Source organism: Mustela nigripes, chromosome 10 (assembly GCF_022355385.1).
Source record: "Mustela nigripes isolate SB6536 chromosome 10, MUSNIG.SB6536, whole genome shotgun sequence".
NCBI lineage: Eukaryota > Metazoa > Chordata > Mammalia > Carnivora > Mustelidae > Mustela > Mustela nigripes.
This window is the reverse complement of record NC_081566.1, coordinates 16,232,489-16,244,947: the sequence shown is the minus strand read 5'-3', so window position 1 is coordinate 16,244,947 and position 12,459 is coordinate 16,232,489. Positions and strand designations below refer to the sequence as shown.

At 55.8% G+C, this 12,459-nt stretch overlaps 1 protein-coding gene across 1 annotated transcript in view; it reads right to left on the bottom strand.

The window, feature by feature from the left end:
- Window positions 1–11,073: 11,073 nt before the first annotated feature.
- The window catches only part of QSOX1 (quiescin sulfhydryl oxidase 1), a 33,954-nt gene continuing 32,568 nt past the window's right edge, over window positions 11,074–12,459 (bottom strand). Inside the window, exon 12 of the mRNA XM_059412707.1 lies at window positions 11,074–11,931. Coding sequence (XP_059268690.1) covers window positions 11,171–11,931 — 761 coding nt within the window. The 3' untranslated portion in view covers window positions 11,074–11,170. The remainder of the gene's footprint in view (window positions 11,932–12,459) is intronic.

Below are 12,459 nucleotides of genomic sequence, written 5' to 3'. Positions count from 1 at the left end.
ATCCCTGAAGACATGGCCCTGACTGGACTTGGGTACCCCTCCCTCAGGCACACGGTCATGGGGGTCCTCTCGGGCGGCTCTGAGAAGGCATTCAAGGACCGTTGAGTCTCCCTGGCTTCGCCCTCCACAGAAAATCTGACTACAATAGGCTTCAGGGCTGGGGGCCTTGGGAAGCTGTTTAACCCCTGGAAAATGGAGGAATGAGCTGCCTCTCAGGGGGACACACGAAGCAGTGATGCTCGGGGCCGGGGGCCGGGCCCCGTAGACGGTAACAGATGCTCCATGAAGTCTCGCCCCCTTTCTCACCTCTCTGCTGACAGTGAAGAGACGGTCTTTACCATTACGTGCCCAGCTCCCAGGACAGGACCCAGCCCATTCTGGCCTCTCCCGGCTCTGTAGGTGTGTGTCTCGTGAATGGGTGAGGGAGGGAGGAAGGGAGTTCATGTCACCCACTGCGACAGCCCAGGAATGGGAGAAGCCTGAGCACATCTTCCTTGGGCCGGCCGCGAGGCCCTGAGCAGCTGCTCCCCAGCCCGGAGCCCCGAGCCCGTCAGTGGCCCTGTCAGGCCTGGTTAGGCTGGCGGACGCATTATCAGTGTGGCCGCTGGCTGGATCCCCGTGGTTACAGCTGTCAGGGCCCAGCTTACCTCTCACCCCTAATGGGTCCTGGCTTTTTATGGACTTCCTGCTCTCCCTCGGCACTCTGCAGACTTTATTACATGGGCCCAGGGTCCCTGTGATGAGTTAAAGAAGAAGGGGAAAGCTGGGGCAGGTGACCGAGACACGGAGGCCACACCCGCCTCCTGCTTCAGCCCCTGTTGCTGCGGGGGGGCTCCCGCCTGCCAACCCTCCAAAGGCTTCTGCAGCCCCCCCGGGTGCGAGTCGCTCCTCTCCTGTCCAAGTGCTGGGGCCCCTGCTCAGGCTCACCTCCATCATCCAGGCTCGGGTGCCTCCAGCAGCGCTGGAAGCAACTAAGAGGGTGACAGCCCAGCCCCTGCCCGTGCCCCTGCCCCTGCAGAACCTGGTCTGTGCTCCCCTGCAGGGCAGTCCTCCAGCCTCGGGCTGAACCCCACGGGGGGCCAGGGCTCGCTCTTTTCAGAGGCGCTCAGGGCCATTTCCAGGCAGTTCTGCAGGGGACTGTTATGGTTCCCACAAAGTCTGCCTTTGAATAAATGTGGTCGCAAGTATGATCTCGCTGGTGTGCAAGTGCCTGCTTTATTAGCGCTTACACTGTTGCAAATACATTCAAAATGACTTTAGCATCTGGAATTCCTTGCTTTTCCACCATTTCCTTAACCTGCAGTGATAGGAGTAAAGGGTGATCTCCACAATTAGATCTTGGCTTTTTCCAAGGGGCCCACTGATGTATCACTGAATTTTAGGTTGTTGACTGTTTCCTGAAAACATGAAAATGAACTGCTCTCAAAGATTTAGTGATGATTCGGGTGATACCGCCCTTGAAGACTATCCGCAGCAGGCCACATTCTCACACCCAAAGTAGACCTTTGCGGTTTATACCAACCAGAAAAGGCCATGTGATAGTGTGCCACACCGGTGATCCTAATGAACCACATCTCTGGTATATGTAACCTTGTGCAGTGCCCTCCCCTGGACTCTGGACTGGGTCTGTGACTTACTTTAACCACCAGAATGCGGGTGGTGTTACTGTGCCAGTTTCAGCATGAAGCTTGGAGAGGGCACGGCCTTTCGGGACAGGGGAGGCGGGGCGTGGTGGTCGCCTATCCCTGTAAGATGTTCTACTACCTGGCTGGCCAGACCACACACCAAAAAGCTCACCAAAAAGTTCTATCAAAGGACAGATCTTATGGTGCTTCTGAGAACCTAAATTAAAAACAAACAAACAGACAAAAAACCTAAAAAACACTTTAGTATCTTTCCTCTCCCGAGGTAGCTGAGCGCCTCTGGGGCACGGGGACTGAAGTCAGCCGGGGAGAGAAAGGAGGAGCTGGGTCTTAGCAAAGTCAGGAAGTGCTTTACTTCCTGTTGGGGAAGGAGGACATGTTTTCGCACATCGGCCACTATTGGAGCAGCAAAGGTGCTAGAGATGCAGAGATGGAGAGGCTGCGGGGTTCACAGCCTGAGGGGGGTGGCCCGCACTCCAGAGTTCAGAACCTGTGGCCAGGTGGTCAGCACACACCTTCAGCAATGTGATGAGAGCAGCAAGACAGGAAAAGGATGGTGCTTACCTTGGCCACACGGGGAAGAGTTGGACTGTAGGGTGTGGCTCAAGGAGGGTCAGGGAGGCTTCTTGGAGGAGGTGACATTTGATCCCAGATAGGCATTCGGTGGGGGAGGATTTCAGGTGGGGAGAAGAGCACACGCAAAGGCCTGTGGATTGAGAGTTTGAGACCTGGCGACTCACGAGTCCTACAGTTCAGCCTGGGTAGGGCACCCCAGGGTGGCAGAGAGGCAGCTGGAGAGGCAAGCGGGCACAGCCAGACAGACAGCTACACCAAGCCCTTGCATGCTATCGGCTGAGAACTGAGATCTCAGACCTCGACTTCTCATCCCAGGAACATTGTGCTAAAATATCCCTGAGGAGCCCCTGAGGGGCTCAGCTGGTAAGCATCTGACTCTTGGTTTCAGCTCAGGGTTGTGAGATCGAGCCCGGCATCTGGCTGGGTGTTCTGCGCAGTCTACTTGTCCCTCTCCCTCTGCTCCTTCCCCGCTCTCTCTTTCTTTCTCCTAGATAAATAAAATCTTTAAAAAAAAAAAATAAAAAATCGGGGCGCCTGGGTGGCTCAGTTGTTAAGCTTCTGCCTTCAGCTCAGGTCATGATCCCAGAATCCTGGGATCGAGTCCCACATCAGGCTCCCTGCTAGGCAGGAAGCCTGCTTCTCCCTCTCCTACTCCCTCTGCTTGTGTTCCCTCTCTCGCTGTGTCTCTGTCAAATAAATAAATAAAATCTCTTTAAATAAATAAAAATAAATACCTGACCCTGTGCCCTCTAACAGCCCACCAGCCCCTGTTGCCCGCAGAGTCCAGTCCAGACTTCCAGGCTGTTCCTTCAGTCCCCTGCTTAGGCCACACCCCCCCCCCCCTCCCCCGGGCCCCTCCCCCCCCTTCCCCCCCCCACCCCTCTCCCCCATGCTCATTTCCTAGGGAGCCCCTGCTCTCCTTCCCTGCTCCCTCCCCATCCTGAAGAGGAGGTGGCCCTGGGACTCCACAGACACCCCCCTCCCCCGCCATTCTGTAGAGCTTCTAGGAGGCTGAAGTGTAATGGAATCCTTCTCTGGCCAGTCTCCTCTTCTGGACTCCACTTTCCTTGAGGGCAGGGAACCTTAATAAATACTTGCTATGCAGTTACTGCCCCTCAGAGAAGCCCCCTCAAGGCTTTCCTCTGGAGAGGGGACAAAGTGTCAGGAGCGGCACCTCCGTGGGAGACAGGAAGTTCGTCTGAAGTGTCCACAACTGTGGTCTGAGGTAGCAAGCCCCCACTCCACAACACATGCACAACATCATTCCGGTCTGTGCCGTCACAGAAACGGGACCGTGGTGACAGGAACTGTTGCTCAGGCCACAGGCTGGACCCAGAAAGGAATTCTCCCACGGAGAAGCAGAATTAGCCCCAAGCTCCCCACCCCCGGGGGCCTAGAGGTGACAGCTTCCTTCAGGCTGGTAATCAGCCGTGAAGGCTGCATTTCACACTTGCCACTCTGGAACAGGCCTGCAGGGACTTGCTCCTGCCGAGTGAAAATTGGAACTCGTCAGGGTAATTTGTCCATTTTACCACACACGTTTCAGGGCTGGTGCTCACGGCCTGGCCCGTGACTGGCCGTGAATGAAACTGGTCTCCGGGAGTCCCTGGCGCTCAGCTGGGAGAGGGCATGGGCGGCCACCCAGCTCACCCATCACTGCCCTGCTGTGCCATCGAATTCTCCACCTCAGTGCCCCCCACCCCACCCCACCGCAGCACTGAGACTCTCCTGCCAGCCCTCCCTTATGGGGTCCTCCTCCGCGTGTCTACACCCGATGAGGAGCACAGAGGGGGGTTTTAGACACCGCAAATACCTCTTCTCAGCCTGTCAACCCTGCTCACTTGCCTGCAGTGTCCTCCACCCAATGGAAACTCTTCATTATAGTCTAAGAAATCTGTCTCCAGGGCACCTGGGTGGTTCAGTTGGTTAAGCATCTGCCTTTGGCTCAGTTCATAATCCCAGAATCCTGGGATCGAGTCCCACATCCGGCAGCCTGCTTCTCCCTCTGCCTGCAGCTCCCCCTGCTTGTGCTCTCTCTCTGATAAATAAATAAATAAAATCTTTAAAAAAACAAAAAAGAAATCTGTTTCTACTTCATCTTGTAGTTTGTGCTCTTTGGTTCTTTTTTTTTTTTTTTAAGTTTTTATTTATTTATTTGACAGAGATCACAAGTAGGTGGAGAGGCAGGCAGGCGGATGGTGGGAGGGAAGCAGGCTCCCCGCCGAGCAGGGAGCCCGAGATGCCCCGCTTGATGTGGGGCTTAATGCGGGCTCGATCCCAGGACCCTGAGATCATGACCTGAGCTAAAGGCAGAGCCTTAACCCACTGAGCCACCCAGGCGCCCTGTGCTCTTTGGTTCTTAAGAAGTGATTTCCCTCCCTATGTTGCAAATGATATGCTCCCACATGTTCTTTTACTAGCTTTGTAACTTTTAATCTTTTACCGTTAGGGTTTAAATCCATCGGGGCTCATCCCTGGTACGGGCAGAGGTCCTGTTTCCTTTTCCTCCATGTAGTGAGGCCATTTTAAGTGTCATGTTTACCATTCCTATGGTAAAAGTTCTCATGGGTCGCCTGGGTGGCTCAGTGGGTTAAGCCTCTGCCTTTGGCTCAGGTCATGATCTCAGGGTCCTGGGATGGAGCCCTGCTTCGGGCTCTCTGCTCAGCAGGGAGCCTGCTTCCTCCTCTCTCTCTCTCTCTGCCTGCTTGAGATCTCTATCTGTCAAATAAATTTTAAAAATCTTAAAAAAAAAAAAGTTCTCATAACGCAAGTCCCCTACTTTACTCTCTTTTTTCCCCTCAAACTGACTTAGTGATCCATGGATCTTTAATTACCTATATACATTTTAGAATAAGGTTGCCGAGTTCTACCCAAAAAAAAGGAAAAAATCCGTTTGAATTTTTGATTGGTGTTATACTGAATTTCAGGTTAATTTGAAGAGAACTTTTCTCTCTACAGTGTTGATCTGCCTATCCATAACCACAGACCGTCTCTCAGTTTCGTGAGATCTTTATGTCCTAAATAAGAAAGTCCCATTTCTTCTCTCCGCAGCATTATCACTCTGGGACATCCTCGTTCATTTATTTACTTGATCGGAGTCTGTCTCTTCATAGCATCTCATCACAAAATGTCATCAGAGATCCTTCCTTTACTCTTTCCTGTGTTCTCAGTCTGACCCTACTTTGCTGCTGGAAAAGAACAGAGTTGGGAAAAGTTCAGCTTCCTGCGGTGGCAGAGAGAGCCAGTTTGCCCCTGGCTGCGATTCCAGGGAAGACAAGCCAGGAGAGGCCTCCTGGGGCCCCTGGGGGAAGGCATGTTGCTAAACCAAGGGGTGTGGGCTCTCTCCCTGCAGATCAGAGGGGGGCTGGGCACAGGAAAGAGGAGAGAATGCCTCACACGAAGGGCAGGAGGAGCTTCCAGGCCTGGAGGAGTGAGGGGAACTCAGGGCTGGCCAAGAGAGGGACCTGGCTTGCAGAGGAAGCCTTGGTCAGGAGCCAGAGATGCGCAGGGAAGCAAGTCAGCGGCGTGGGAAGCTGCGTCTGGAGCTCAGAAGGGAGACCCGGATGGGGCTAGAGCTGGGTGGTCCCAGAGACAGGACACTGCATGGGTTGGCCGTTCCTGTCTGTGACGAGAGAGCGTGAATGAAATCTTTTAAAATGATCTGTTGTCTTTTCTTTACTTTCTTTCTTTTCTTTGTTTTTTTTTTTTTTTTAAAGATTTTATTTATTTATTTGACAGAGAGACAGCGAGAGGGAACATAAGCAGGGGGAGTAGGAGAAGGAGAAGCAGTCTTCTCGCTGAGCAGAGAGCCCGATGTGGGGCTCGATCCCAGGGTCCTGGGATCATGACTTGAGCTGAAGGCAGATACTTAACCAACAGAGCCACCCAGGTGACCTACAATAGAACTTTAAAATCTTTTAATCCTATTTATTTTCCTTCTTATTCTTTGTTTTCAAAAGAGATGTATTTATTGCAAAAAACCAAAAAGGTATTTAAGTATTTAGGTCAGAGCCAGGACTAGGGTGAAGTTATGGAGGCGCCCACGATCCCCAATTTGCGGCGGCACTGCCAAGTGTTAATCCCGAAGAGAAGTGTCTCCTCAGTTTTGTTCTCCTCGCCTCGCTCTAGTCAAAGCCCTGGTTCCAGGCCACCCTAACCTCACTTTCTAGATACAACCACTGGTCAGAGTTTGATGTATCTTCTTCCAGCCTTTCTATAGACAAACATTAACATTTATGTATCTGTATATAACTACATATACATATTTTGTAAGATTTTATTTTTTTTTTAAAGATTTTATTTATTTATTTGACAGACAGAGATCACAAGCAGGCAGAGAGGCAGGCAGAGAGAGGGGGAAGCAGGCTCCCCACTGAGCAGAGAGCCCGGGGCCCGATTCCAGGACCCTGGGATCATGACCTGAGCCGAAAGCAGCGGCTTTAACCCACTGAGCCACCCAGGCGCCCCATGAGCACCTCCTTAATGTCATTCCCTCATGTTGGCAGAGATCCCCATCTTTGCCTTGCAAATTCTAGATTCTTTCCTTTCTGCCGGTGACCCAAGGCCAGCACCCGCATTCCCCCAGGCAGAGGTGAAGCCTGGGGAGAAGGGGCCAGGGAGGGGGAGCTGAGAGAAGGGGCCACCAGCCATCCCCCTGGAGGCGCTCACGGGCGGTGCTTTCTTCCAGAGCAGAGACCAAGGCTTGGACTGGGGTGGGAGGCCTGAGTGCAGTGAACGGAGTGGAGTCGCTCCGGGAACTGGGATCCCGAGGGCATGGGGCAACTCGCTATGGAAGAGCTTGCACTGCTGGGGCCCAGGCAGGAGGAAGGCTAAGCTGTAGGGCAGGAGACAGAGAGGAATGAGAGCTGTTCTCCCTCCTGGGGTGAAGGGCCCCCCAGGACAGCAGAGGAAGCATGAAAGCAAGTGCGAGGGACGGTTGAGGCGAGGCTGGAAAAGCCAGGAGAAGCCAGGGCCCTGCACTGTTGTGGGGGGACGCAGAGGCAGGCCCGAGGAGGAGGCAAGCCACGCACAGGGGACCGGGGCTGGAAATGAAATTGTTCTTCTTGGAGTTGGGTTGAGTTCTTCAAGCTGTGTAGGTGGGAATGGGGGGAGTCGTACCCACCTGCCTAAGCATCAGCCTCTGCCCTCATAGGAGGTTGGCCCTGAAATGAGGTGATGGGGAAGGGGAGGGACGTGAGGGAGGGGTAGTGCTGGGCGGTAGCAGAGGACCCCTGTGGGGTGAAGGGTGCGGGGGGCGGTATGAGTGAGCTTTCCCTTCTCACAGTCGTCCTGGGCTTCCAGGATGACACAGGTCATAAAAGCTGTGATTTCTGTTAGCTGGGAGTCCTTTCTGGAAGGTTCTGAAGGGACAAGCCCCTCACTGAGCTGACAAGAAATCAGCTGAAATCACTATCAGAGACCTTACCAGGCACCTTAGGGACCATGAAGCTTTGTCTGAGGCCTTCACCTTAGACGTGAGGAGGCCCAGACCCAAGAGATGAATGGTTCGCCCAATGTCCAGTGCATCTGGTTAGTGGCCAAGCCGAAGGAACGAACCAGGTCTCCAGGTCTCCTCCTCCTTCTGCTGCTGGTGACTTTCTCCAGGGCCAAGACTGTGTGGGTTCCCTGGAGCCCATTCCTCACCCCCACACGCAGGGAATGATGTGCTGCCCCAGCCCCCTTCCCTACCCTGTGCCAAGGCTGCCAGGCTGGAGGGGGGCCACCCACTGGGACCTCACCAGCCTGGAGGCGGGTGTGGCCTCCGTGTCTCGGTCACCTGCCCCAGCTTTCCCCTTCTTCTTTAACTCATCACAGGGACCCTGGGCCCATGTAATAAAGTCTGCAGAGTGCCGAGGGAGAGCAGGGTGACTTCTGAGCAAAGCAGCCCCTGGGGCTTACGGTTCCCCCCCACCAACTTCCTGTCTTCTCATCCTTCAGGTCTCCCGAAAGCACCCCCCAGTCCCCCTGCTGGTCCCGCCTTCAGAGCACTTAGCACACTCTCTCTCCTTTCCTCCTCTAGCATGGAAACCTCACTCCAGCGGGAACCTCTCTTCCCTGTCTCCCCAGCGTTAGCCCAGTGCAGCACCGAGAACACCCTTCTGTTTATTTAAAAAGATAGAGGGAGTGAGATAGAGGGAGTGAGAGAGAGAGCACAAGTGGGCATAGAAGCAGAGGGAGGAGGAGAAGCAGGCTCTCCACTGGGCGGGGAGCCCGATGTGGGGCTCGATCCCAGGACCCTGGGATCATGACCTGAGCTGAAGGCAGAGGCTTAACTCACTGAGCCACCCAGGTGCTCCTTAAAAAAATTTTTTTTAACAAAATATTTTTTCTGCATTTTTATACTGAGAATTTCTTGTATTCACTATTTTTCTTTCTTGGACTTGGCACATGCTTTCCCCTTGGCCTGTGATGCCTTTTTCCTCGCTAACACCCACTCATTTGTCAAAAGCCAGCTCAGCTGCCTCTGTCTTGAAGAAATCCTTCCTGAATGCTCAGTAGGGAGCATCCCAGACAGTGGGGGATTTCTCTGTCCGGCTGCAGAACAAGGAGCCTTTGCTTTCCAGGGCTCCCCTGAGGACCCTCTCCTGCATGGGAGCTCTCCCAGGATGCGGAGAACCATCTAGAACAGTAAGCAGAGTTCCAGTCGCAGAAGCCTGGGCTCCCGGGCTGGCAGATGGGTTGGAGGGAGGCGACGGGCTGCTGGGCAAGCCAGTTTACGCTGCCGAGTGCGCCCTGGGGAAATCAAGGTGAAAGGCAGCAGCCCCACTAAGGGGTCCTGCCCTTGTTTATCAGTCAGGGTAGCTGGGGCAGCCCAAGAAAGCTTTGGCTGGCAAGAGACCTACACCCACTGCCAGGGCCCTACTAGGGCCTGCCCCACTGGAGCTGTAAGGGCCCTCTGTCCTTGACATTGTGTCAGGTCCCAGGTGGTAGAGGAGCTAGACGGGTGGTCTAGGCTCGGCACGCACTGGCCCTGGGACCTCTTTCTCCCTCTTGCAGGTCAGGGTCATCTTGCCCAGTGTGCCCTGTGAGCCTCCCAGCCAGGCCCCAGTGGGCAGGGGGAGAGGGGGCAGAGCCGGCTTAGGGGAATGGAGGGGACAGATGGAGGAGCGATGCGGAGAGGGAACCTGCAGGCAGACAAGAGGCCTGCGGAGAGGCTCCAGGCTGGACTATCCGGCTAAAGAGGTAGCACAGGGCTGACATAAGCAGGGCTGGCGGGGTGGGGGTGGGGGGTTGACCCCTGCCTGTGCTCCTCATCCCAGCTGCCCTGGCAGAGGGAGCCTGTTTGGGATCCCACCTGCTGTACCCCGTGCGAAGGCCATCTGAGCTGAGTGAAGATGTCAAAGAGAAAACCCCAAATCGGATTGAGGCTCCTGCTCCCCCTTAATGAGGTTCATTATCAGCAGCTCTGAGCCTTGTAAAGCCTGCCAGGCCGGATTAGGGACAGGCTCTCCAGTCGGGTTGACTCCTCCCTATGGAAGAGCTCTTGAAAACAAACCCAAACCGTCTCCTTCCTTGAGACGAGAATGGGAGGCGTGGCTGTGGCGGGCTGGGCAGGTGCAGAGGAAGGTTCCGGGAGCAGAACCGGAACTCCAGGGAGGCTGGGGGAACAGGAGGCAGCGGCAGAGGACCTCACCAAGCTCTGTCCCCTGGCACCCCTGGAGATGGAAGGGGCTTGGGGCCGGAGGGCTCCAGGGACCGTGGAGGAGGGCCAGGGCACCTTGTCCCCTGCAGGGTGGGAGCTCCGTGAGCCAAGGGCCAGCACGTTCGGCTGGATTCCCACAGACGCTGGATTCTGTGCATTCTGGACTCAAGGTCTCCAAACAGCAACTTAAAGAACACACCAGGGCTTGCTTTAACAAAAATAATTTATTCCACAACCTTCCCAAGCAGTGGGGCAGAGTGGGAATCAAGCATGTGTACGGAGCCACCTTCCCCGCTGACCCTTTGAACCTCTACACGACGGGAGGTGGACCTTCAGGAGAGAGGATAACCCCCCCCCCCCCTTACTCCAGCGCCGTCCGCATTCAGAGACTAACATCTGTTTTGGAGGCCAAAATCAGAAGACAGCAGACCCAGCTCCAACAGGGGTGAGTCCGCTGGGGAGGAGCCAAAGTGCATTTGAAGCAGCCGTCTTTTCCCTGAAGTGTCCCTCTCCCCTCACAGCTAAGCCCAGAGCCAAGGCACTAAAGACACCAGCCCCCAGCCCTAAGTCCCCCGCTAGCCCCTCTCAGGTCCCGCCAAGCTCACCACCCAGCCCCGGGGCCCTCACCCGTCCAAGCCCACACCAGCGCCAGCAGCGGAGCTCTGGGGAAGAACCCAGAAGCTCTCCTCCTTCCAACCCTGACCCCAGGCCTCACCTGGGAGACCAGCAGGACTCTCAGAAGCTTCCAGACCATCCCCTCCCCCACCCTGGAGATCCAAGGGGCTGGAGGACACACAGGCCACAGAGGGCCAGGGGCAGTCCTTCCTTCTCTGGCACAAAGGCCTCTTTGCATCTGGAAGGGAGCGGGATGGATGGAGCTCGGGAATACAGTGAGGAGTTTGGCTCTAGCCCACTAGGCTGGAAACTCTCCTCTGGAAGGGGAACCCGGGGATCTTTGGCCTTGGCTTCCCCCAGTTTTTAGGGCCAAGACCAACTGGAGACACGGAAGCTTCAACGAGAACAAGGAGGGACTTCAAATAAGGTAAAAGAGAGGAATTTGGTGCTAAGCCTCCCAACCCCTCTGCCCAACACTGCCCTCCCCTGCGCTGTCAGATGAACACAAGCCCTATGCATGCTTTCATGTCTATGGAACATTCCTTCCCAGAAGGCCCCAGGAGGTCCATTGGAGCAACTGGTTTCTCTGGATTTCCCTGGACAAGGAACACGGGGAGAGGGGAGAGGAGCAGGGGGCTGGGAGAGCACCACAAGTGGCGGCTCCCGGCCCTGCCCCTTCCCCAAGTTGAATGGTTCAGGCTGCGGGGTGGCCAACATGGCCCTTCAGCGCCCTCATCCTGGCCCGGAAGTAGGTGTAGACAGCCAGGAGGCCCATGAAAGACAGGGAGTAGAGCCCCACACAGAGGCTGATGTCCAGGTGGGAGAAGTTCCCTTCCAGCACCTGCAGCCACTGGCCCTGGCCCCGCATGGGCCCCGCCTCTGGCTCCCCCTCAGGGATGCTGGCCAGCTGCTTGGAGCTGCGGCCCACTCGCCGCAGCTCCGAAGGGGCTCTGGGTTGGCTCTTCTCGGCCAGGAACTCCTCCAGCAGCGTGGCTCCAGTGTCTCGCCTGCTCACATGCTGCCGCCCCTCGGACTGCTCCACCTCATCCCTCTGAAGCTCCGCTACGTGCTCGGGCGACCCCTGCTCTGGCTCGGCCGTGGTAGCCCCGAAGCCAATGAGCACATCCTGGGGCTGACTCGCCCCGAGTCTCTCTACGACAATATCAGGAACAGCGGTTCCGGGGGACTCTGTCCCCAGGCCCACCACCATTGCCGCCTTCGCACGACTCAGAGTGACATTTCTGGCTGCCATCCTCTGGGCAACCATCCGGGGCCCCGGCCGAGAGGAATGCGTGTCCAGGACCACATTGCTGGGCGAGAAGTGGGTCTTGAGAAATCGCAGAGTATTGTTCAGGTCCCACACAGCCGTCCCCCGGAGTTCATTGTGGCAGGCAGCACAGAGCTCACGGGGCGGCCACTGCACCTTGGGGAAGTGGGGGTCCTCGCTGGCGGCCCCTGGGGAGGGAAATACACATGGAGGGGCGGTGAGCCCTCAGCCCACCTCGGGAGCCCAGACCCCATTCCTCCTCAGAATGCTCGCTTTCTCATCAGCTAGAAGGGTGCCCCACTGCCCTTGGAAATGATGTGTGGGCGGGAAGCCCTGTAAAACCTAGCCCAGAGGGGCACCTGGGTAGCTCAGTGGGTTAAGCCTCTGCCTTCGGCTCAGGTCATGATCCCAGGGTCCTGGGATCAAGCCCCTCATCGGGCTCTCTGCTGAGCAGGGAGCCTGCTTCCTCCTGTCTCTCCCTCTGCCTGCCTCTCTGCCTACTTGTGATCTCTCTCTCTGTCAAATAAATGAATAAAATCTTAAAAAAACAAAAACAAAAACAAAAACAAAAACCTAGCCCAGGGTCCGTGGAGCCCAACAGCAGTGCTGGGGCCGCTCTGGCCAGAGGACTCCTACCCCGCAGCCACCATAGCCTCCTAGGGACGGACAGCGGCTCCCTGCTGCCACTTCCTTACTTTTGTAACTTAAGGGGAAAA